The 24,327-nt window shown below is 41.8% G+C and overlaps 2 protein-coding genes across 7 annotated transcripts in view; one reads left to right on the forward strand and one right to left on the reverse strand.

The window, feature by feature from the left end:
• Nucleotides 1-14,647, forward strand: part of CORIN (corin, serine peptidase) — a 142,061-nt gene extending 127,414 nt beyond the window's left edge. The window contains exons 17-23 of one of the 2 annotated variants that reach the window (XM_082051153.1): nucleotides 2,548-2,670; nucleotides 4,814-4,863; nucleotides 6,422-6,596; nucleotides 9,585-9,856; nucleotides 11,533-11,666; nucleotides 12,122-12,313; nucleotides 14,126-14,647. In XM_082051153.1, coding sequence (XP_081907279.1) covers nucleotides 2,548-2,670; nucleotides 4,814-4,863; nucleotides 6,422-6,596; nucleotides 9,585-9,856; nucleotides 11,533-11,666; nucleotides 12,122-12,304 — 937 coding nt within the window. In that variant the 3' untranslated portion in view covers nucleotides 12,305-12,313; nucleotides 14,126-14,647. Of the gene's footprint in view, nucleotides 1-2,547; nucleotides 2,671-4,813; nucleotides 4,864-6,421; nucleotides 6,597-9,584; nucleotides 9,857-11,532; nucleotides 11,667-12,121 lie in introns of both variants that reach the window. The other variant, XM_082051152.1, reaches the window with a different exon arrangement.
• A 4,045-nt stretch (nucleotides 14,648-18,692) lies between these two features.
• Nucleotides 18,693-24,327, reverse strand: part of ATP10D (ATPase phospholipid transporting 10D (putative)) — a 49,561-nt gene continuing 43,926 nt past the window's right edge. For 4 of the 5 annotated variants that reach the window (XM_082050295.1, XM_082050293.1, XM_082050292.1 and 1 more), the window contains 4 exons: nucleotides 23,127-23,207; nucleotides 22,776-22,880; nucleotides 21,293-21,471; nucleotides 18,693-19,414 (listed from right to left, as the gene is read on the reverse strand). In XM_082050295.1, coding sequence (XP_081906421.1) covers nucleotides 19,102-19,414; nucleotides 21,293-21,471; nucleotides 22,776-22,880; nucleotides 23,127-23,207 — 678 coding nt within the window. In that variant the 3' untranslated portion in view covers nucleotides 18,693-19,101. The remainder of the gene's footprint in view (nucleotides 19,415-21,292; nucleotides 21,472-22,775; nucleotides 22,881-23,126; nucleotides 23,208-24,327) is intronic. The other variant, XM_082050294.1, reaches the window with a different exon arrangement.

Raw genomic sequence — 24,327 nt, forward strand, 5'->3', positions numbered from 1 at the left:
GGAATTGGGTATATGAAAATATCTCCTGGTGGAACATTCTTTCTTACTTTTGTATTCCTGTTAATTTGCTGCAGGAGAGGTTTGACATCGTCACCTGTGACTTGTTCTGTTTTGCAAAGCAGACAGCTTGGACTTAGAGATACTGTCAAGTATTATTAGCAAGAATCAGGCTGGTCTTTACTGTTAAATTTTAATGGTTTTCCAAATATAGGAATGTAAGAAATATTTTTACTTTTATGTCTTCTACATATGAAGACCTATTTTTTGTATCTTTGGAGGCAAGAAACTGTGGAAACACTATGTCAATGTATGCACTACAGTAAATGCCACCAGAAGGCTCTTGCTGTTCCCAATTCCAGTTCTGTTTTTTGTCAGAAAACACCCATGAGTGATAGTAATAAGTTAACTGGTCATGCTTCCTGGGGTGATTGCATTCACAGAATCACACAGAATCACAGAATCGACTGGGTTGGAAAAGACCTCAGAGATCATCGAGTCCAACCCTTGGTCCAACTCTAGTCCGTTTATTAGATCATGGCACTAAGTGCCATGTCCAATCTCAGTTTAAAAACCTCCAGGGACGGCGAGTCCACCACCTCCCTGGGCAGGCCATTCCAATGCCTGACCACTCTCTCTGTAAAGAATTTCTTTCTAATATCCAGCCTAAATTTCCCCTGGCAGAGTTTAAGCCCATGCCCCCTTGTCCTATTGCTAACTGCCTGGGAGAAGAGACCAATCCCCACCTGGCTATAACTTCCCTTCAGGTAGTTATAGAGAGTGATGAGGTCACCTCTAAGCCTCCTCTTCTCTAGACTAAACAACCCCAGCTCCCTCAGCCTCTCCCCATAGGTCTTATGCTCAAGTCCCTTCACCAGTCTTGTTGCTCTTCTCTGGACTCGTTCCAGCACTTCAATGTCTTTCCTGAACTGAGGGGCCCAGAACTGAACACAATACTCCAGGTGTGGCCTCACCAATGCAGAGTACAGGGGAAGGATCACTTCCCTTGTCCTGCTGACCACGCTATTTTTGATACAGGACAGGATACCATTGGCCTTCTTGGCCACCTGGGCACACTGATGGCTCATGTTGAGCTTCCTGTCAATTAGTACCCCCAGGTCCCTTTCTGTCTGACTGCTCTCCAGCCACTCTGCGCCCAGCCTGTAGCGCTGCAGGGGGTTGTTGTGACCAAAGTGCAGCACCCGGCACTTGGCCTTATTGAACTTCATCCCATTGGAATCAGCCCATTTTTCCAGTCTGTCCAGATCCCTCTGCAGAGCCCTCCTGCCTTCCAGCAGGTCGACACTCCCTCCCAACTTGGTGTCATCAGCAAATTTGCTGATGATGGTCTCAATCCCTTCATCTAAATCGTCAATAAAGATGTTAAATAGGACTGGACCCAACACTGACCCCTGGGGAACACCACTAGTGACTGGCCGCCAGCTAGATGCAGCCCCATTCACCAGCACTCTCTGGGCCCGGCCCTCCAGCCAGTTCTTAACCCAGCGTAGAGTACACTTGTCCAAGCCATGGGCTACCAGCTTTTGCAGGAGTATATTATGGCAGACAGTGTCAAAGGCCTTGCTGAAGTCCAGATAGACCACATCCACAGGTTTCCCCTCATCCACCAGGTGAGTTACCTGATCATAAAAGGAGATCAGGTTGGTCAGACAGGACCTGCCTCTCCTAAACCCATGCTGGCTGGGTCTGATCCCTTGTCCATCCTGAAGGTGCTGTGTGATTCCATTCAGGATGATCTGCTCCATAACCCTGCCAGGCACTGAGGTCAGGCTGACAGGCCTGTAGTTGCCAGGGTCAGCTTTGCAGCCCTTTTTGTGGACTGGGGTAACATTGGCCAATTTCCAATCATATGGGACCTCCCCAGTGAGCCAGGACTGTTGGAAGATGATGGAGAGAGGCTTGGCAAGTTCTTCTGCTAGCTCCCTCATCACCCTAGGATGGATCCCATCTGGTCCCATTGACTTGTGAGGATCCAGATGGCTCAGTAAATCACCAACTATTTCCTCCTGGAATACAAGGGCCCTATTTGGGTTCCTATCTCTGTCAACCACCTCCAGACATGAGTTGTGCTGAGGGCCACCTGTCTTACTGGTAAAAACTGAGGCAAAGTAGGTATTAAGTACCTCACCTTTCTCCTCATCTTTGTTAACTATATTTCCCTCAGAGTCCAACAGAGAATGGAGATTTTCCTTGCCCCTCCTTTTGTTGTTAACATATTTGAAGAAGGACTTTTTATTATCCCTGACAGAATTGGCCAAATTAACTTCAAATTGCACTTTTGTTTCCCTGATTTTTTTTCTGCATAATCTAGCTATTTCCATAAATTCTTCATAAGTAGCCAGCCCTTTTTTCCACAGTCGGTAAAGTCTCTTTTTATTTCTGATTTCATTCTTTCCCCTAACTATGATTCTGCCACACATGGTTTTGACAAAACATTCAGCTGTGTATCTTTGGAGTAAACAGGAGGCACTAGGGCCTCTTCACTGTCATAATTGTAACATAGAAACAAATGTCTTTCATTTGTTTCAGAGGACCATCCAAAACAGATATTGTAATAGACAATGAGGAAACGCAGCATCAAAAATGGCTGAATCTGCACTCAGACTGGAAGAATAAAAATGCCTCCACTTTACATGCGCTTCTAGTGAGTGGGTAAGTAACAGGTAAATGGGATTTATTTCACTGCTGTGGGTAGTCACTTATCAATAGAGGATGACAAACTCCCTTTGGTAAGCTCTTTTTCTTCCAAGATATCTGTGTATAAATCCCCATTGATTTAAATTCTTTTTTTATTTCTTCATCTAGAAGAAGAGCCATTACAGGATGATGCCTGATACTAAAAAAATTTCTTTTAAACTCTTTTCCTTTTTTACTGTCTCTTTCTACTAGCCTAAAAGTATCTAAATGCTTTTCTCCAGAGTAATACAAGAATAAACACCTTGGGTTGTGACCAGATGCAGAGACAGGTCCAACAATCGTATTCTGTTCAGTCGGTGAAGTGCAAAGCAGAAATTTCAAAGTACTTTGCTGTGTTTCAAAGTGGTCTGTTAGGAAATGTGTGTGAAGGGATGGATTTGGAGCCTGTGAGTTATAAGATCTAGCAGCAAAAAACCTAGTTTCACCCGAAGTGCAAGTTAAAGGAGAGAAAATATCAGTGGTGAGCATTATAGATAAGGCTATTACAGAGATGAAAGTAATATGTAGGAACAGATGTTCCAGTCTCGCCAAATCCAGAAGATGGGTAACAAGAAGTGAGAAACTTAAGGCCTTGCATGAAGAGTGAGGCTGGTTTTGTTTTGGCTGCATCAGGCATCCTGTGCAGATGGCTCTCACTGCCTGCGCACGTGCTGCAGATCGGCTGCACCCCACATTGTCCTCCCAGTCATCCCACTGGAGGACCTGCAGGCCTGCCGCACTTCCCGCACTGGCTTGCTTTCTAGTGTAAACCAAATTGCACAGGGGGACAATATGCATTAGTCTCTTCCCAACATGAGGCCAAGGCAAGCCCAGGAGCTGGGAACTGCTCCCAAGCCCTGCACTCTAGGTGTATTCATCTGATCAACTTTACCACGTAGAACGTCTGTGTTGTGGAGTATATTGTATCTTTAAAGGAGCTGTGAGGCTCTTGGACTCCTGGGAACTTGGGCACGGACTAGCAAATACACCACGAGTCTCATAAAGTTTGGATAAGAGGGAATGGCACAGCGCAGACTATGCACACATGAAAGCTTAAAGTTTTTTCCTTTAGAGCTGGCTGTTTGATAAATCAAAGAAACAAGTGTGAAACATGAATGTGTCTGGTCTCAGTTATGTTGTGTATGTATTTTTTATGGACCACAAATGTGCCTCAAAATTGTACACAGAATTTTCTTTCCTGAAACTGGTCACCTGTCTCGAGAAACAGAACTTCATGGTCTGTGTTTCCAGGATCAGAATGTAGGCTGATTTGCATAGTACATGACTGGGGCAAATGCAATGTAAGGAACAGAGATCTGGTCAAATCACAGAGCCAGTGCTTGTTGGCACTCTGTTATTGTACCCACATCAGTATCTAGGGCTTAAAATCACATGTAGCCTCTTTTTAGGTGGTTGCAGTTTTAAAGATACTGCCTATGTACTGATGTTACAGCCTTCAAAGACTTAGCTGGGGAAGAGTTAGTCTGTGTATCCAGTCTAATATAGCTCTGCATCTGCCTCAGAAAAGCTCGCATATGGTAGGAATAAAAAAGCAGTGGAAGTAAAAAGGCAGCCAGCTAGATGAGCAATGGTGCTCTCTGTTTTGACAAGGATCTTTCTTTGACAAAGAATCACTTTTCTCTCATCTGAAAATTTTCAACAGAAATGATAATTTTTTTGTTGTTTTAATACTTTCTTTTGCAAGCTTCCTGGATATTTTCAAATCACCCAAACTTTTAGGGCATGAAATATCATCTGTTATCAAAGGTATTTCAAAGAAGATTCTATCCTTCAGCTATAAGGAAGGGAGAATGGTGACCTCTGTGCTTTCAGGTGCCATAAATTAAGACTTCAGAGCTGGATCGGTGCCCAGAGAGCGAGGTAGTCTGCAAAATATGCAGCACCCGCTCGTGAAATGCATCGTAAAGCTGAACTAATATTTTGAATTATCTCCAGGCAGATGCTGCATGATCTGCCATAAGAAGCTCCTTGTGTTTATTTTTACAGTTTGGGGGAATTTTTAACAGCTGGTTCACAACAATGAGTACAATACCTGTGCTGATTTGCAAATTACATCAATTAATTGAGATTTCCACCATGTTCTTGTTTCAATATTTAGACAGCTGTGTCGAAGCAGAAGCAAAGTGGCTCTCTTTTGCACTGAAGAAGGTAAGAAAGAAATGTGTATAAAACAAAAAATGTTTTTCAAGATGTGTTAAATTACTTTAACAATTGGAGATGTTTAGGGCAGATTTTTTCTGAAATTTCAATAGACTTCTGTGATATCCAGTTTTGCATTGTGGGTTCTCCCCCCCCTTTTTTCTTTCATCGGCTTTTCTTACTTTTTGCCTACAAGGCTGTTTATTGTAGTAGTTCAGTCCTGCCCCCACAAAATGAATTTTGCCAGCAGTCAGGTTTCAAAAATTGATTTGGTAAAACTCCCTGCTGAAAATGTCCTTTACCACCAGCGTGGTTAGCAGGCCATCTGCCTGCGAGCTGAAGCTGTGATCTGTTTAGCTGTAAAGCTCAAGTGGACAAAAGCATCTGAAGTAGAAAGCTAGAGAGCAAGTCTGTAGGCAGAGCAGATCGTGCAAGTTTAAGTGGTTTGAAAAATGCAGAATGTCTTCAATGAATTAAATTCTTCTTCAATTCTACAGACAAGGGGAGCTTTGCTCAAGAACACTTAAATTATTAATTAGTTTGACACAGGGAATCACAAAGCATGACCTAAAACTGTGAAACAAAAATTTAAAAAAAACAAAACCAAAACAAAACCAAAATCAAAACATTTCCTACTCTTATCAGAAAGAATAGCTCATAGGAGCCTCTCAAACGTGTTTGCTTCTAACATACGTTGCATTAAGTACACTTAAAACCCCTTGCCATCTGAAGTGAACTCAGTAAAAATTACAAGTTATAAGTAACCATTGTTCTAGTTTATTTCTTATCATTAAATTCCCACAGATATATGCAATGGCAGCATATCCTCCCTTGGGAGGCTAATTGCAGAAACCGGTGGTGTTCTTTTGTTCTCTAAATCAGACTGAGTATAAACACAAATAATAAGTCTGCCATCTTACAAATCCAGGATATAAAGTGAAACAAAAGTGAAGGGCCAACTATTTCAGAAGAGTAACTGTCTGGCAGATGGGAATCTGGTATAATTTCCAGTGGAAGTGGCTTATAAAGTAGAATGGGCAGAGTACTGGAATGTCTTCAAATATTCTCCTTTAGTGATTTCCACAGGCAAAGCAAGCTTAGTGCCATGTAGCTGAGCAAACAGTGTGACGTTCACCCCACACCTGGCTTAAGAAAAGCCTTATTATTGATGAGCAGATTTTCCAGAAGCAGTTCTTATGGATATAGCCCAAACACATTGTTAGCTGACAGAAAGACAAGGACATAAACCCAGAAAACCTTCTCAGGGGCAGCCTGGTAGCTCCTTAGAGAAGGGAAGTCAGGATCCCAAACTTAGCTTGGTTTATATTTCAGGCTGAGCCAGTGAAAGTTAACATCAGGACACCAAATCTTTTGATAGACAGAAGGATGAAAATGGCTCAATGTGTTTGATATTATCCTGTGGTTGTTGATGACTTCATTTACTGTAGTGTTCAGTGTAATTTATGACTCTGATAATATCCCTCTTGCCCAGTTTTCTTGCTGAAGGTCTTGTACACGCTGCCTCTGTGGTAACAATTAACTCCCTTCTGCATCTGCTCCTCTCCAGACTGCGGCCGTCGCCCAGCTGCTCGCATGAACAAGAGGATCCTCGGTGGCAGGACCAGTCGCCCAGGCCGATGGCCGTGGCAGTGCTCCCTGCAGAGTGAGCCAAGTGGACACATTTGTGGCTGTGTTTTGATCGCAAAGAGATGGGTCTTGACAGTAGCACACTGCTTTGAAGGGTGAGAGGGCTCAGACAGTTTTACTGTTCGTATAAACTTGCACATGTGAATCACCAAGTCCTTGCTCCTCTACCAAACTCACTGGGGGTAGGTGTTGATCTCTGCAGAATGGCAGATCACAGAGGTCTGGTTTTATGAGACTAAAAAAGAGAGTAAATGGTATAAAAACCCATCAGCTTAGGTTTTCACATGCTTTGTTATTTGTTCCTGGCACCTCTACTGATGAAAGCTTAATGAAGATGCCCCAGCTTTCAGTGGGAAACAGGAAAAGGAAGACGACCAAAACACTAATCCTGCAGCTTTCATTGTCAGCTTTTTGATACTAACCAACATTTCTTCTTAATGAACCACAGATTTTGGAGGGAAGTTTATTACCTCATTTCATTTGGCTTGTACTGAAGATTTTTAATTGGGTTTCTAAAGATAATTGAAATGTGTGTTTTCTGCTATATTAATAGTTAGCAAATACTTTTCTGCTATGCACTTGTCATTAGTGCTTAATCCTGCTTTAAATTGGTACTTGCACCTTGGAAATTATTTTAGACTACACTGAACACCTTTCTGTTCAAGTCAGCAGAAATTCTGCGGTAAGCAAGTGTCACTTGACTGATATTTCTCCATATATTTTTTTCCTGGGTCTCAATGGAACTTGTGGTGGGGCAAAGTGTGGATTTTCTGTCCAAGCCAGAAGATGTCAGGCAGATGATAGTGTGAGGGTATTGATGAAAAAGCTAGAGGAAATTACATTGATGAGACCTCAGTTCTGACTATCGCATCATATCAAGCCCTAAGGATGTTCAAGAACTGATTCCATTCAGAGAGAAGAAAAGTCATAAACAGAAACTTAAAAGAGTAACCTAAGTAACCTTCCTTCTAAACTAACAGAGTGCTAAACCTGAATAATGCAAACAAGAATATTGTATAACTTAGATTTTGGGTCCTACAGTAGGATTTTCTCTTATTTCCCCATCTATTTTTAAATAAAGCTAAGCAGTAGCTGGAATATTTCTTTACCTTTGGAAGAATTTCTTCTGGTGATCTAAAATAAAGGGTGGGATTTAGAGGTAGATCCTTCAGCAATATTGGATTTCTACTGAATTTCATGGGTAAGAGATTTCTCTCCTTAGATAAGATAAACAAGAATAGACAAAGATAAACAAAGAAGCTGTCAAATTTGTAATGTGAAAATTCTCAAATTTTTTGTGATATGCAGAAAGACTGCCACTACATTTTGGAGCTGTTAATTTACCCCTCCTTTAGGGCTACACAATATCTGTGCGAGCTCAGAATATTAAGTGCAAACAGCCTCTTTCACATTTGTGTTCTAAATGTCTTAACGTACTAAGATATTATGCTTTAATAATTCATTGAGGAGTTACAATAATTTTTTTTTCTTCTGCTTCTCCAAATAGATTTGAGGGTGTGTTCCCAGTGGCCTGAAATCTTTACATTTTTCATTTCTATAGCTTGATAAAGCAACAGCAAGATCATTCCTCATGCCACGAAGCTTTCTTGATATAAAGTATTTAAAAATTTACCAATCTGACTAGATAAGTCAACAACTAAAACAGATTTTTAAAGTGCTCTATTGCTTTAGACAAAATGCTCCATTTTGTGAAGTATTTTATGAAGTTCATGTGAAGTTTGGGATATAAAACATGAGGAGCATGTAAAAATAATGCAGCAGAAAGTATTAATGCAAATAGTCATGAATACTTGTTGAGGGCATAAATAAGAAGAGCTATGTTAAACATTGCGTCCTTTGCTAATTTTATTAGTACAGTCTCCAGAGTTTTGTCAAGATTATTCTGAAATTCAAAGCATCCAAGACATTGACATTCTTTTCCTGACTGTAGGACAATACATTCTGGCTGTGACTGCTCATTGCTCTGAGCAATGATTTTTTACAATGTTCATAAACACAATACCATATGAGTATTCTTAGCGTGTAACCTTGTAACTCTATGGGAAAACTCACCAACTGATCATGATGGTAATATTTACAATCTTAAATATAAGAATTTTCATGCAATTCTTAAGATAAAACAACCCTTTATTTAGTAACCAACTCTTTACAAATTATAGAAATTACAATCCTGTTGAGTATTGTGAAAAAGCTGAAATTTTGCATGTTTGTTTTACATTACTTTGATTAAGCTTCGATCTTGTCAAAGGTGCTTAGTTACATGGAACTCTCATCAGTTGTGAATAATGCTGACTTTTTTGTGGGTTTTTAGGATCACAGACTTAATTAGGAAGCTGTGACTTATTCTGTGAGCAGTTATGGTCAAGACATTACACCCTCAAAGCCTTTCAGGAATTCTATGTTTTTCTTATGCGTCACAACAGACAGTAGTTCAGTCTTCCTACTTGGATCATATGTATCAATTTTGTGATCTTGTATATTTACTGAGTCTTAAACAATTGTAAAAGTCAAAGCAACTTTTGATGTTAGGCATAGAAAGTATGCTTGGGCATAGACTGCCCAATAAATAAGGGACTTTTCCCATGGCAGTCATAAAATATTTCATTTTCATAACAGACTTGCTTCTTGGAAACTCCTCTGGGATTTCAGCGAGACTTGCTGCTGTCAGCACCATACTGCTGAACAATATTGCCACCCCAGAGAAAGCTGTACATGCCCACCAGTGAGCAAAGGAGGGTGCTCAAGCCTTGGGCAGGATCCAAGGGATGATTTTGAGAGCCTTTCGCATTTAATACAGCAAATAATAGGTGGTTACATACCTTCTGAAGGTGTGAGCTGTAATTCATTTGGTAACAGGCAGGAAGGAAATGGAAAGCATTGTCTTTTGTTGCTCAGATCTTCGCTCTAAGTAATGATGCCCAAGTATTTGCAGCATCTGTATGTGCAATGCTTTGCAAAGTGCTATGTGCAAAATGTCAGGGAGAAAAAAATTCTCTGGCATTTTAGCTTAAAAGAATGGTAGTGATTGAAATTTCCGATTTTGATTTTATTTTTTTCCAAAGGAGAGAAAATGCAGCTGTTTGGAAAGTAGTGTTTGGGATTAGCAATCTTGATCAACCGTCAGGCTTCATGCAGACCCGACTAGTGAAGACCATTATCCTCCATCCACGCTACAACAGAGCGGTTGTAGACTATGATATCAGCATTGTGGAACTAGATGAGGATATCAACGAGACAAGCTACGTAAGACCTGTCTGCTTGCCCAGCAAGGACCAGCTGGTTCGGCCAGATACCTACTGCTACATCACCGGCTGGGGACACATGGGCAACAAAAGTAAGATGAATATTTCTGGGACTCTTGGAAAAATATGTTAACCTTCTACTGAGTTAATCAAATATGTGAGCCCATTACAAAGCTTTATCCATGTATACTATTACTGGACCTTATTAAAACCTAGAGAACTGTAACTACTGAGGAAGGCACCTAGCTGCGACTAGAACCTAGTTTTTTCAAATTAGCAGCCTGAATTTATGCTCCTTAATTCTTATTTAGACAAGTAGCTTGATTTTCAAAAATGTTGAGGATCTAGAAACTCCTGTCAAGGAAGTCACCTGAAAATAGTTATAATTTTACTGGTTTAGCTTGTATTCAGAACTGTATTGAGAAGGTATCAGATCATCAGTGCAGGGTGGGCAACATTCTTAGTTCAGTGAAAGCGGAGGGCACCGAACGCACAGGCATACAGGCTGAATGAACATTTTCTTGAATCAATGCCATGTGTCTCACTTTGGACATGTGATGGAATGTATTTCATCCAGGCACGACCATGTGTTGGTTTTGTGTCTGAACAGAACCTCAGTTTGTTTCCTTGTTCTATGGCCACTGCAACCCTTGGGTCCCATGACAAGAACAGTTGTGTTCTGTAAATCTTTGTTTAGACAGAACTATTCTGCATGCACCATATACAAATTCTCTGGACCCAAACCCTGTTAAGGCTGTAGCCATTGTGTTTCTCCCTTCACTATTATGGTAATTACTGGGGAGGCTGTTGTTCTGTACGCTGGAGAAGGGAATTTCCTTTCAGTACTGTTTCAGGTGGGACTTCACCTCTAGTGGCCACATCAGACATGTGGCAAAAATTAAATTGCACTTGTGAGGGACTGGCTGTTTACTAGCAGCTCTACCCATCTAAAAATATCTTTTATGTAACAGCAGGAAAACAAAACCCCACAGAACGCTTTTGCACCACTGCCAAGTGGAAAATGGTTTTATGTTTTGAAGCATTAAAACCCATCATGGCTACACAACACTTCATGCCTTAGCTTGAACAACTTGCCTTAGAATTTGAGCTCAGTCAGCTGTTTAGACTAGGAAGAAGTCCTTTATTGTCTCCTGAACACACCACAATAATTCAATAACCCTTGAATTCTCATTCCCTGGTACACTCTCTAAGTCCAGTTTACCCAAATGTAACTCAAAATAGCTGTGATTATACCAAGTTTTGCCATGACAGACACCAAGAAACAGGCAGGCCCTGCCACAGAATGAGTCAAACTTCTCCTCCGCCTCCTTCCACTTACTGTTTACCAGCCAGTGCTGCCCCCACCTTGCAAATCCCGTACCATGTCACATACCTGTGCCCTCCCTGTGCAGCCCGTCAGTGCGAATCCACGATAAACACCAGTCCCCATGTATTGGGTCCTTCTCCAGAATGCAGCACCTATGGTCTTGGCTCAGGAAGAGGGCAGTCACCAATCCTGTGATGCAGCAGTGAAAAAAACCCACCTGTTTCCACCTTGACTTTGTGCTAAAGGGGCATTCTTCTCTTCTTGCATTTTATATATATAATTATACATATATATCTACCTATCTTAGGTAATATTTGTAACCTATCCTACTGGAAATATTTGTTATATCGCAAAGAGCCATCATAGCTAAGTATGTGTGTGTATGTGTGTGTGTGTCTAGTTTAATGCCTAATTCTGGTTCTGTTTGTTTTGTTTTTTCAGTGCCTTTCAAGCTTCAAGAAGGAGAGGTTCGCATCATTTCCTTAGAGCAATGCCAGTCCTACTTTGACATGAAACCCATCACCAGCAGGATGCTGTGTGCTGGCTACGAGTCCGGCACTGTGGACTCTTGCATGGTGGGTGTCTCTTTAAGGAGGAGCACACAGCCAGACTTGCTTTAGAAATCAAAGTGCTATGACATTTATTAGGTATAGTATACTACATCTACCAGAGGAATGGCAAGTTATTTACATATTTTAACCCAATTGTTATTAGTATTGGTGTAATCAACTTCAGTTTATAATAATGAAATACGGCTTGAAGACTCCAAGGTTAATCTGTATTTGTTAACTCTTAGACTGATTATTCGATTTATACGAGGTTTTTGCAGGTAGTTTTTTTGTACAAATATAACAGGGAATAAATACTGGTAATGCTCTGTGCTGCTACATATTTAAGCAGAGCAGCCAGTTTTTAGAGCTGAGCTACTTACTTAAAGGAGAATCCCTGTAGGAACCAAGACATAGCTTTAACCATAGGGCTGCCAGCCATGTGCAGCCTGTATACTGTTTTTTTTATTTTCTTGTTGCAGGGCGACAGTGGAGGACCGCTTGTGTGTGAGCAACCTGCAGGGCGCTGGACTTTGTTTGGTTTAACATCTTGGGGCTCTGTCTGCTTTTCCAAGGTTTTGGGACCTGGAGTTTACAGTAATGTGTCACATTTTATTGAGTGGATTGAAAGACAAATATACATCCACACCTTTCTGCTCAACTAACTCCAGATGGTACGAATTGTGCTGACAGACAAAAGAAAAAAAGGAATCAGCACTTCAGCACTGAAGATTTTGCAGTTCAGAAACTCTATGAAAAGGCATTTCAAGCTCTACATGTTTTTGTTGTGGAGCTATGGAATATGCAGCCTCTGCTGGTGAATATACTTTGGGGTAGAATTTATTAATAATCCTTTGGACTTTTTTTTTAACTGTGTTATGGTGCTAGTCCAAACACAGCAAAAGGCTTAAAAGAATCAGCCACTTTCTGCCTTTTGAAACTAAGCAGTAGCACAGACTAGAAAAATTTCGTTAGATAAACCTATTTTAATACCGTTCGATTAGTAGCATATGCTTTTTCCCTCTTCTGTTGTCATGAGGAATGAACTCGGTGCATTCAGATGGCACTGGCAAGATGTCTATTCACAAGGGCAACACCAGGCAGGGCCACGTGCTGGAGGGTGTGCAAGAGACTGACTGGTTTGTATGTCCACGTGGCACATCCAAGTAAACGTGCAGGTCTCCAAAGGTGCGCAGCTGTGTGCTCCTGCTGTCCCTATGCTAACAGAGCCTGACCCTCAGGGCAGCTGGCTGGTGTGGCTATAGCTGTGTGCCATCCACAGCTTCTGCTCCCAGAGCCAGCCAGGGGAGCTCGGCGCATGACAGGGACACACATGGGCCAACAGACCCATAACTACCACTTGAGGCAGCTAAGACCAAAGCTTAGCTGTTTAGACTCTTTGGACAGTTTCTGCTACTTAATTTTCTGAACCTCCCAATATCTTAATGTGTCTGGATGACACCCACATCCTGACACCACCAAACTGACTAGCACCTTTAGCAAACCTATGCCCCACTGGCTTTTTTCCCGATTTTTGTATGAAGTGTTCACTGAACATCTCCAGCCCTCTGAAAACATAACAGGGTTGGCAAAGCTACTGCAATGGTGTCCCCCGCCTCGAGTCAGCAACTTTGAACATCTGGTGAGATATGGAAAATGCACATTTGAAGTGCAAAAGATGCAGTGTGAGTGGTATCCCAAATACTGGGAAATACTGTTTTTGCATAGGTCTCCTCTAGTATCTTGAACTGAGTTTCATTTTGGTTATCAAGATTATACAATTGGGAGAGAGAAAAAGGCAGAAAAAAATCTGAATGACAGAAGAATTGGATTCCAGCTTCTGTTCAATTGAATATTATAATAGAAATCAATTAAGCAAAGTGAAAAAGCTTCACCAGCAAAGGCTCAAGTGCTTGGCAGCCAGATGGCAGAGAGCTTAGTGCAGCAGGTGAGAGGCTGAGCCTCCATGCCGAGCCAGAGTAGGAGGAGTCAGGAACCTGAGGACCACAGGATGAATTTCACCATGAAGCAAAGTGTTTAAAACTCGTGAGTTCACAGTGCTGTGCCTGGGCTGCTGTGAATGCTGCCTAAGGCAGAGAATTACTCTCTCTGCTGCCTCTGGCGTGCCCCCATGACAGCATGGCAGGGCCTTGTCAACACCATGACTGCTGGTGGTGGTAATGTGCATTAGAAGAGCTACCTAATGGACATTTAAGGTACTAGTAATCATGTTACAGCTCATCTATTGCTTTAGTGAAGGTTTACCTCTTATTTCCATATCTTCTCCTATAACATGCCTAATGTTAGACACACTAGACAGTACTCTAGACAGCATTATTAAATAAATATTCGGTATTTATGTTATGGATTCTGAAACCCTATTTAAGTGACTATTGTATCACTTTCATGCTAGGTTGTTTTGGGGATTTTTTTTGTATCAAGGATTTTGTCTTTACTAGAACATATAAATGCCGTTCTTCCCCCAGCTACAAATGAGAGAAAGCAGCGGTGCCCATGTTTTTCCAGTGCAAGCAGATTACAGATGAAGCAGTTTACTGACACCCTTGCCTCAAGGATATGGAGAGCGCAGCTCCCAATCCCCCACTTGAGGTCCTCTCTGGGGCCAGCACCTCTGCAGCTGTAGGGCAGCACAGTTCCAAGTCCCAAAGCCGAGTATGGAGAGTCCCCTGAGCCAGTGACCCCGAGTCTGGTGACTGTGTCTGACATGACATTCCACATAAAGAGGAAATTTTTAATTTTATAAATGTATTTTTATACCGCTTTTTTATGTGTGCACATGAAATAGGCAAACACACTCCACTGTATCAAGCCTTTCCCTGTGTGCTGACGTAACAGCTGTGATCACAATTACGCGGTTTCTCTCACATGTGTAACCTCACAGTAAGGTAACAATTGGTTTTACTTCTACCACAGCTGTAGCTGGAAGCAATGTCACACAGTCCAGCAGATGCGTTTCTTTCTAGCTGTACTAATAAAAATTTACATTTTCCAAGTAACTTCTCTGTTGAAAATGTGTTTTAATCTGTAGAGACAGAGACTCAACAATATGGAAGTAGGAGTTATAACTTTAGCAATAATGCCTAAAAGTAGACTTAGAAAGGTTTTTGCATATCCTTATCTAGCCTGTTCAAGCAGCCCCAACAGCCCTCTTAGCACTGCAACACTTGTGGAGGTTCTGGCACTACCACCACTGCACAACTTTTACTTTATTCTGCACGTATGCTTCCAATACAGAATATTACCAAGAATGCCACTGCCAACAACTACTCTGCATTGAAAAAATGTGAAAAACTAAAGCTGAAATCAAATCTGCCTGAACAGATTTTATTCTATGGGTTTCCTCAGGAATACACTTAGTTTGAAATAACCATCTCCTTTTAACTGGTACGCAGCATTTCAACATGTACTTATGCTGAAATCAAAATAATAAGCATGCAAGGAACTTAAAATAGTAAAAAATTGCCTTTTTACTGCAGTCCACAGTAAGGTATCCAGGACCACAAGAATAAACCAGGAAGAAGCAATACAAAAAAACATACTGAAATTCAGCTATGAGAATGTTCTGAACAGTCACCTTCACCTCCAGAACTCGTCCATGGTCTCTGCAGAGAGCAGGGGCTGCTCTGGGCAGCAGGAGCACTGGGGGCTCTGCGTCAGCGGGTCCTCGGCCTCGTGCCACAGCCAGCGGGGCTGAGGGAGGAACCACAGATTGGGTCAAACATTCCGCTCAAACTGGTACAGAGCAAAGCTCGCTGTGCTGTGAAAACACTCGCTCAATAAAGGCTGTGCCTGACTGCCACCTGCAAATGTTTAGACCAGGTGCAGCTGCTGTGAAACACATAATAAAAAAGAGAATGTATTTTTCCTGTCAATCAAATATTGCACATCAATAAGTGAGTTAAAGCTGCTCCAGGCGTCACTACAAAGTTTGAGGGAGTTGAAGGTGATTTTGTTTGATTTAAACTAACAATCAAAAGTGTCAATGCTGTGTTTTCCTTCAAGACATCTGGAAGGCACCTGTGATATCTCAAAAAGCTTGTTTTCAAAGGGGAAAAGTCAGGTCATGCTGTGCCTAAGCATATTCCTAATAAAAGAAACATTTAACTGTTGAGAAGCAAAGGGAGAGCGATTCGCTTGCACCCTTTGTTTGGTACCACGTTAGCTACGGACAATTAACATTTTTATGTTTTTATTACAAACTCAATACCCTCATCTCCCCTTCAGTAAAAAACCAGCAAGTGTTCACAGCAGATAGCCTTTAGGTATGTTTGCTGTTTGACCCCACCCACCCCCCAAAGTACAAGATCAGGTTTTACACAACAGATAATTTAATCACTTAGACTGCTTGTTGAAGTAATCTAAAAGGACACAACCTATTGTGAATAATTTTAGGTACCACGTGCCATAAGTGCAACAACACAACAAGAAAAAAAACAACAACGGAGTGTGTGTGTTATTTTCTACCACTTGAAGTGGTACAAAAGTACTTACAATCAGTGGTATCAGCACGGAGGAACTTCTACAATGACCTCAAATCTCAAGGCAACCCACAGGGCCTGGTGCTTTTGAGACCCAGATGAAATCATCCTTCATCCAATTTAGGAATCCATCCTGACAGCCTCACCACACTAAGCAGTGAGTAGTGGTGTGACCAGGCTTGGAAAAAGCCACGTAACAGCAACTGAAGAGTCCCAGAGGCACCACACAGCAGCTGCCCCAAGTCTAACAGGTGAGTGCCACTCGTGTTTCTTCATGTAGTTATTTTGATGCCACAGTTTCATTGGCAGAGGATTCTGGAAGATCTTAACTCCAAATGCTTACAGCTCTTGTATGATACATGCGTCAACTCCTGACACTAAATGATCAGCAATCTGCCAAATCCATTGGGAGGTTCTGCTCCTGTGGCAGAGGCAACGAAAGTGCAGGTCAGAGGCCAGTGCTGTCCCCCCAACTCCTTTTCACAGTGACAGGAAGGGGAGAGAGCTGTGCCCAGCACTCCCTCAGGTTCACTGCCGCAAGTCCCAGAGCTCCCCCAGGAGAGCACTATCTACCTCAGCCACAGAACCACAACAAAATAATCAGTTCTCGGTGGCCACAAGTGAAGAGAAGCAACAGATTTAAGGTGCAAAAGAAACATTCAGGTGAGACAATAGAAACAAAACCAATAATTGACTTTGAGGGCAGGAAGGCAGTGGCCCGGCCTGCTCCTCTGGAGCTCTTTACAACAGGAGAACATCTGCTAGGAACAGTAAGGGCAGAGCTGAGACTGTCTGGGGCTGTGGAACAGAGCAGACAACTTCCCTGAGTTCCAGCAAGTCTGTTCCCGTAGGATTCTGCCCTTGTACCAGCTGATGTCCCTGCACAACCTCCTGACTGTTCTGCATCTTCTTGGACACCTCGCAGTTCCCATGGCTTGTAGAGAAAGCTGAGATGTTCCACTCAGGACACCTGGAGTCCACTCCTGCCAAGGTGCCCTCCCCCTCACAGCAAGAGGGATGCTACGGACAAACCATCTGAAAATCGTAACTGAAAAACCACATGGTCGACATGATCTCTCAGGATTTGAATGTCTGCCATCACTTCAAAGGGCCCCATTAATCCTATGTTAGAACTTACTAAAAATATTTTGTCATGTGTTGAACCAATAATTAAAAAAAAAAGCAGAAATGGCTGTCATCACTGGCTCCTTCCACTGTTTTTCTTCTACAGGCTAAACAAAAAGGATATTTTTCTCCTCAGCAACACTAGGGATGGAGTCAGACCTAATTACGTTCTACCTTTTGAAAACAAAACCATTTTAAAATGTCAGTAACATGTGGTGACCTGCCTTTGAACGAACTTATCATGCCCCCAATATCTGCCCTGCACAGCAGCAGCTGTCTCAGACCTCACAGCATTTGTTTAAATTCTTCCAAAGATCTTAAAAGATGTGGAATATGTAATGTTGATCATTGACATGGAAAGATCACGGTTCCATTAAAAAGCAGAACCTTGGCACCAAACATGGTGCTGAAAAATAAACACACACATCTTGGCAATTTGAAAGCAGAAAGTTTTAGAAAGAAAAAGAACCAAAAATGGGCTCAATGCTAAGAATTCATTAGCAGCTGCAGTTTGAAGAAACTGTTTATTTCAACAGGTGCTAGTGGATACAAATGATTTCTTAAGTTCTTCCATAAATTGGCCATGTAACTTTTTGGGGAGGGAGACAAAAAGGAAGCAATGTTTTAGACAGTCTGGAATCCAGAAGTGGCCACACGCACCTCAGTCAGCTTTTGCACAGCATGCAGAGCGGTGGCAAAGTGGCAGAGGCAGGACACCTCCAGCACAGACTAGCGACAGAGCTCAAAGCTGGGACATGTCACCAGCTACAGCTTCTTTGGAGCAGCCTTTATAGATACCTAAGCTGTTTATTATAAAAGCCTGGAGGAATGTAAAAACATCTGAGAGTGAAGAAGAGTAATGTCACCAGCTAGAAGCTGCTATTTGTAAGAGATGACGTGAAGACAGACTGGAGCTACTCACTGCCACTGGCAGACCATTCTGCGGTGCACACGCGAGGCAGAGAAAAGTCAGGCAGCCAACATCCGAGTTGCATGAGGAGGAACACAAGTCCAGTCAGTGGCAAAATACATGAACTAGAACATGGAGACAAAGAGAAACGATGTAGCAGGAGGATGAACTACAACGAAGAACAAAAGGCTGCACTAGATTTGCTCTTTTTGTGTAAGAGGAAGATATGGGGGACACGTGACACCTATGTCTCATCCGGGCCACTCTTCTAATGGTTAAAACAATTACTGTATGCACACACTGGAGGAGTTTTGTGAGAAGCCAACCAGTAACACTAGATCCCAGCCCTTCTGCTTACTTCATACTTCAGCAAGTGGCGAATCCCAGGGAACAGCAGGATCTCAGGACAGCAGTGCAAGGGAGCAGGCTGGCTTACCTGAATGGGTCCTGAAAATGTGTATTCATGCAATGCCCCGTCCATAACACCGTGAGGCATTATGTAATGTTTCATACAAGAAATAAGCCGTATGCAAAGTCAGTTGTGTGAAAAAATATAACAAAACAATGCAGTCATTTAGATCTTGAACATCTTAATAAATTATTGAAAAGCTTTATAAAGAAAAAAGCTTTTAAGGAAATGTGTGCATCATCTACCTTGGCTGAAGAAAACAAAACCACAACATAGTATAAATCAGCAGTTATTAATCTTGGGTTTTAAAAACTTAGCATTCCATCTTTGCAAAACACATTAAAGCATCTTCACATAAAACAGAATTCAAACCTGCTTCATATACTAGAGAAACAGCACTGCTGCCCTCTTCAGAGGCACACACAGAGACTTCGGCATGTGAGGTATTACTGGTAAATGTGTCTGAATTAGTTTCCTTTGATGAATTCAGAAAAATGGTCTTTTCAGAGCGCAGGCTGTTTATATTCCAGACTTATCCTGAATATCTGGTAAGATGGAGGTGTCTTCTATTAACCCATCTCTAGAACAGGCCTGAAAAGGCATTTTGGATGTTGGCAAAACACTGGCAATGATTTCTTCCTCTGACACAGCACCTGTGGCTGAGCTGGAAGCCCCAGAAGTAGCCTGGGACTCCACTCCAGAGTTTACAGCACAGTCCTCGTTCCATCTCTTAATTGCTTCCCTCTGCTCCCGGGGGGTCAGCCTGCCGAGGTGCTTGGCTCTCAACACCGGAGACGGAAACAACGTTCCTTGGAGAACTCTCAGCAAATATCTACAAAATAAACACAGTTTCAAGTAAGCTGTTTACAAGCAGACTCAAAATTGTTTCCAGCAACACTAAAGGAAACCAAACAGCATTCAAGTAACTCTGAGGCCGCAGCAGCCCCTGAAACAGTTTTTTCTGGTGCTGTTTTGTGAACATAAACTCTGCACCAGAACTTGTTTTAAAATTGGCATTTTCAAAGACAGATACTGATCTTGGGTGCTGCGATTTTCCTGTCCTGAACATGGTTCCCTACAGACAGGCTACTGCAGCCATGTGCATTTCTAACTTCAACCAAAGGCCGTGATCCCAACTACACTGAAAGCAGAGCTTTCTGTATATAGGGTTAGGCACCATAAAAAAAAGCATCAAAATCAGTGCTAAATTTTGACTTCAGGCAAGAAGGTGCAGAGCACCCTTCAGCTTCACAGTACCCGCTGAGTGGTGGCTTTTCAGCACCTTACAAAGGATTATGTCACAACAAGCAAGGGAAGAAACCTACGTGTGTCAGCAGTGGCTCCACAATAGGCACTTCTACTTGAAATCACAGAAGAAAAGCTTGAATTAGCCACAACAGCTATAAATCTTCTGAGGTATTGGCACAGGGAGAAGGCAAATGACAAAGAATTTCACTGGTAAGTCTAATACTTCACATTTAACTCACAATGAAAAACATTGTGTCTTCAAAGCTGAACACCTGTACACTGGAAGCAGCCGCCAAGCTGAAAGCTTTCTCCTCCCTAGGCTCTCTATAGCCCTGCCAAAAGGTCCTAGAAGAACATTTATTTATTTGTCATGTAAGGGGGATTTGCTGCATGTGAAAGAAAAGGCTCTCCTGTCGCCTCCTGAAGCCAAGCTGAAGAGCAGGTATGGGGAGGGAAGAGCACATGTTTCTGGCACATCACGGTTTGTCCTTCTGCTGAAATGAACTGTGAACCAAAGCTGTCAGTCATGATCTCAGGTGGGTGCAGCAAAACCCTGGCTGACATGCTCAAGACACAGACAGGGACATCTTCAAAGGGGACTCAGGGACGTGGTGGCTATTGCAGGCACCTACGGCCACAGCTCTGCCAGCTGTCCTGCCAGCAGCACTGACAACTTGTGCAGCCCCTGATCCAGAAAGTGCGCTCAGATATAAATGCCTAACAATATGAAATGACATCAGGTGAGGAGGGAAGGGCAATTATTCTCCCCAGCACTTCTCTCAGTATCTGTCCGTGCAATTCATTTTCAAGTTCCATTCTTTCTGAGATTATATGAGAGGTAAAGAAAGAGACATATCACAGAAGAATTAATAAATGAGCACTGGAGACACTTTGCTAATAGGCTGCAGCGTTGAGTTCATGTTCATGTTCAGGGCTGAGAGTCTGAGGAACGCTTCTTCACTGGTTTTCACACCTCATGTTTTCCTCTGTTGGCTGCTCAGGTGCCTCTGGGCTCAGGGTGCTGGTGTCTGGGAGCGCCCCCAACACTCCTGCCCTTCCAGGCTGACGCCTTCCCCAACCTGGAGCTCTGACTTCTCCAGTGAGGCAAAACATGTAGACACTGGGCACAATAAAAACACAACTCAGGACCCCTTGTGAAGCTAGTCAGTGTGTTTCCACCCCACGAAGAAGCCTGTACATGCATTCTTCATTCTAAATATTCATGACATAAATTTCAAACAGAAAATGGTTTCACAAATACAGACTAAGCACAGTACTTCTTCATATAGTACATGTTCAACTTTGATAACTTATTTAACTGATTTGTATAAATTATAAACTCCGTAGTTACAAAGATTACAGGGTTTTTTTTTTCCCTCCAAAGACAGTATTTAATATAATATAAATCACAAAAGACATTTTCCTAACAACAGCAATCTGCAATGATGAAACAGAAACGCACCTGGGTAGCAGAGCAACACAAGTAGTCAGGAGGCAAACTAAGTAAAACACTGGGTCCGCCATGTGCTTTTCCATGATCCAATATGGATTTGATGGGGGATTGTGGGCTGCCCCAAAAGCCAGAGTGAAGATAAAGTAAAGCAGGATGCTGCCAACTAGAACTACTGCATGTATCCAAGTCTATAATTCAGAAAAGGAAAGAAATCAGATTTAAGCTGTAAACTGGAAGACCTACAACACCTGTATGTGTGTACACATGCATCAACATGCACACGCTCTTCCTCGAAGGACAACTCTTCAATGTAATGGATAGATCTGTTCAGAGAATACTCCTAATTTTATACAAAACATTCCAGGAAGAATGGAGATTTCTTCCTTCAGTTCACAGGCAACCCAGCCATATAATTTTTTTATTCTACTAAATGCAGAGCTTTCAATTCCTTTGTGAAAGACTTTTTTTTTTGCCATTTGCCTCAGATAAGCACTTCATGCTCTGGCAGCAGAGGAAGCCTTCTCAAGCAAATTGAAGCAAAGCTTCACATGATACCACCCTTATATAACTTGCTTGAGACATTAATTAACTGTCCTACATTGGAGTTTCCTGTAATTTTATACCTGAACAGCTATAATAGTTACTATGGAAACAACACTGTCACTGGTCTGACAGCTTGCTAACCTTCAACAATGCCAAATAAAATCCACTGAAGTACTGCTTTCCTGTTCGGAGTGGGGATACACTCATGCTACCCATATATTCTCAAAGAAGACACTTTTATCTCTGCTGCTGCCACACTCCCAAAAGAACAATGAAAAGACTGAACCACAACTTGAAATTTCAGCCATTATGAAACAATTCTAAAAAGCATTTTTCAAAAAAAGTCAGAGAAAAAATAAACCAAATTAAACTGTGCCCTTCTACCATAAATATTATTGTATTTTCTTTTAAATTATGTAAAATAGCCAGGTATTACCCTTGTAAGGGCTGTAAACTTAATCAAGCTAATGCAGATGTTTTAGCTTGTGCAGACTTAATTAAAAACTGGAATAGCATTTCTGTAGCAAAATGTATCTGCAACTTGTTTATTCTGGGCACAGAGCAGATCGGCAGTTCCAAGAATTCACATTGTTGTCTTTGAGATGCAGGCTTGAGGAACTAATGAAGGCTCCACAGATCACTGGTCGGTTTTATCATCTGCAAAACTAAACGGCCATCCCCAAAACCACTAAAGAGGCAAGATCCTTCCACTATTTACAAATAATTCTGAGGCCGTTTTGTTAATTTTAGTCATATAAGTAATTCTACTGGCTCCGATGGCAGGTGCATTAAGAGAGCTCACGTGACCATATAAACAAACTCTTTAGTTTTTGTCCCTTTTATACTCATTCTGTTTTGCATCTCAAGCTATTTCTTCCATTTAATTTTAATGAAAGCTGTATGCACATACTCTGTTAGGAATACACTCTTCTGGAAACAAAGTACTCACCACAGATTTGCACTCAATGAGAAGGTGGAACAGTATTATGAAGAGCGCTGCTGTGTTTATAGGGTTTCCAAAAGAAAAAATGTCTATGTCTGAGCCATAGTAAGTCTGTAAAGGAAGGCAGAGGTCAGTATAATATATTATTTACCTATAGTCCTAATACACAAAACGGTATGAATAGTTTCAATATCATACATATTTGCAGGCACACAGTTCAGCTCAGTTTCAATGAAGATTTTGTTAGTACACATTTATATACAAGGAAGTAAAATTAAATACTTCATTTTATTCTCTAATTTGCCTGGGGTTTTTGTATAGCAAAATGTATAAAGGTATTTCATATTCAGCACTTACAAAGTAAGGCACAAAAAAGCAAACGAGACTTTGGTAAAAAGCATCCAGCAAGGTTAGCCAGAATGTTGAAGGCAAGTAAGCCTGTAAGAGAAAAAAAAACAAATGGCATTGAAACAAATTGAACAAATTGCTGCATCCTTAAATAGCATTAATTTGGATCTGAGGAAAGATTAGCTGCAGAAGTAATTCCAGTTAGTTTCCCAATGAAGAGCCTTCCTTTGCATTATGATAATAAGAATCAAGAGCACATGCAGGTAACTGCTAGTATTTAAACCAGCAGCCGGATCTGGGAACTGCGACCTTACAGCTGTTTCTGCCAGAACAGACATACCAGAGCCTTCCCTGAGTACTAAGGAAGGGAGAGGGCTAGGGAACTGTGCATTACTCCAGCAGCTCACCATCACTGAATGCCAAGTCCCACTTCCTTCTGCCTCCACTCCCTTCTTTTTGGTACCTGTGCTTCTGCCACTTAATTTGTGCTGGTTGACTCCTCGGTGAGCTAACTTACCCCACTGAATGTGAGAAATCAATTCACTTTTCTGCTTGAATAACACGTTGCTCTTTTATAGTGAGTTAAATCAGCTCCCGGAAGGATCTCATCGGAAAACCGAGCTGCCACAAGGAAAGTAGCTCAACTATGTGGGTGGAAACAGGAATGGGAAGAAAATAAGGGAGAAGAGGAGAAGGAATGAGCCTTCCTCGCTCAAGTGGCAGCAAACTGCTGGGGCAGCTCAATCACAGCTGCACATGCCCTGGCTCTGATATATCCCATTCCTCGAGGCACTAAATGGAAATAACCAGGTGGGCAGTCCAGTCACCCACGACTTCCTCTACAATTAGTGGGTTTTGCCAAAAAGCGATTCAACCCTTTCAAAAACTGAGCTGCTCTCTGGAGGTGGTGTGGGAAATCTTCTTATTTGCCTGTCAGGGAAATGCTTTAAACTACTGAAGATGAATCCAAGTTACTGTCCGTTTTTATGGCTTGTACAGAGCTGTGCACTTGTCATGGTGCCATATTGTGATACTACATCTTTTAAAGCATTTATCTTTCTTCTATACTGCACTTAATTCAAAGCAATCATTTCACAGTTCTTCCATGTAAGAAAGGAAATTACATTCTACTTAACAACTCCAACCACAGAGCAAGGACACAAGAGAAAAACTCTTGATAAAAGAAACAAACAAACAAACAAACACAAAA

This window comes from Streptopelia decaocto, assembly GCF_964273445.1.
Source record: "Streptopelia decaocto genome assembly, chromosome: 4".
NCBI classification, from domain to species: Eukaryota; Metazoa; Chordata; class Aves; order Columbiformes; family Columbidae; genus Streptopelia; species Streptopelia decaocto.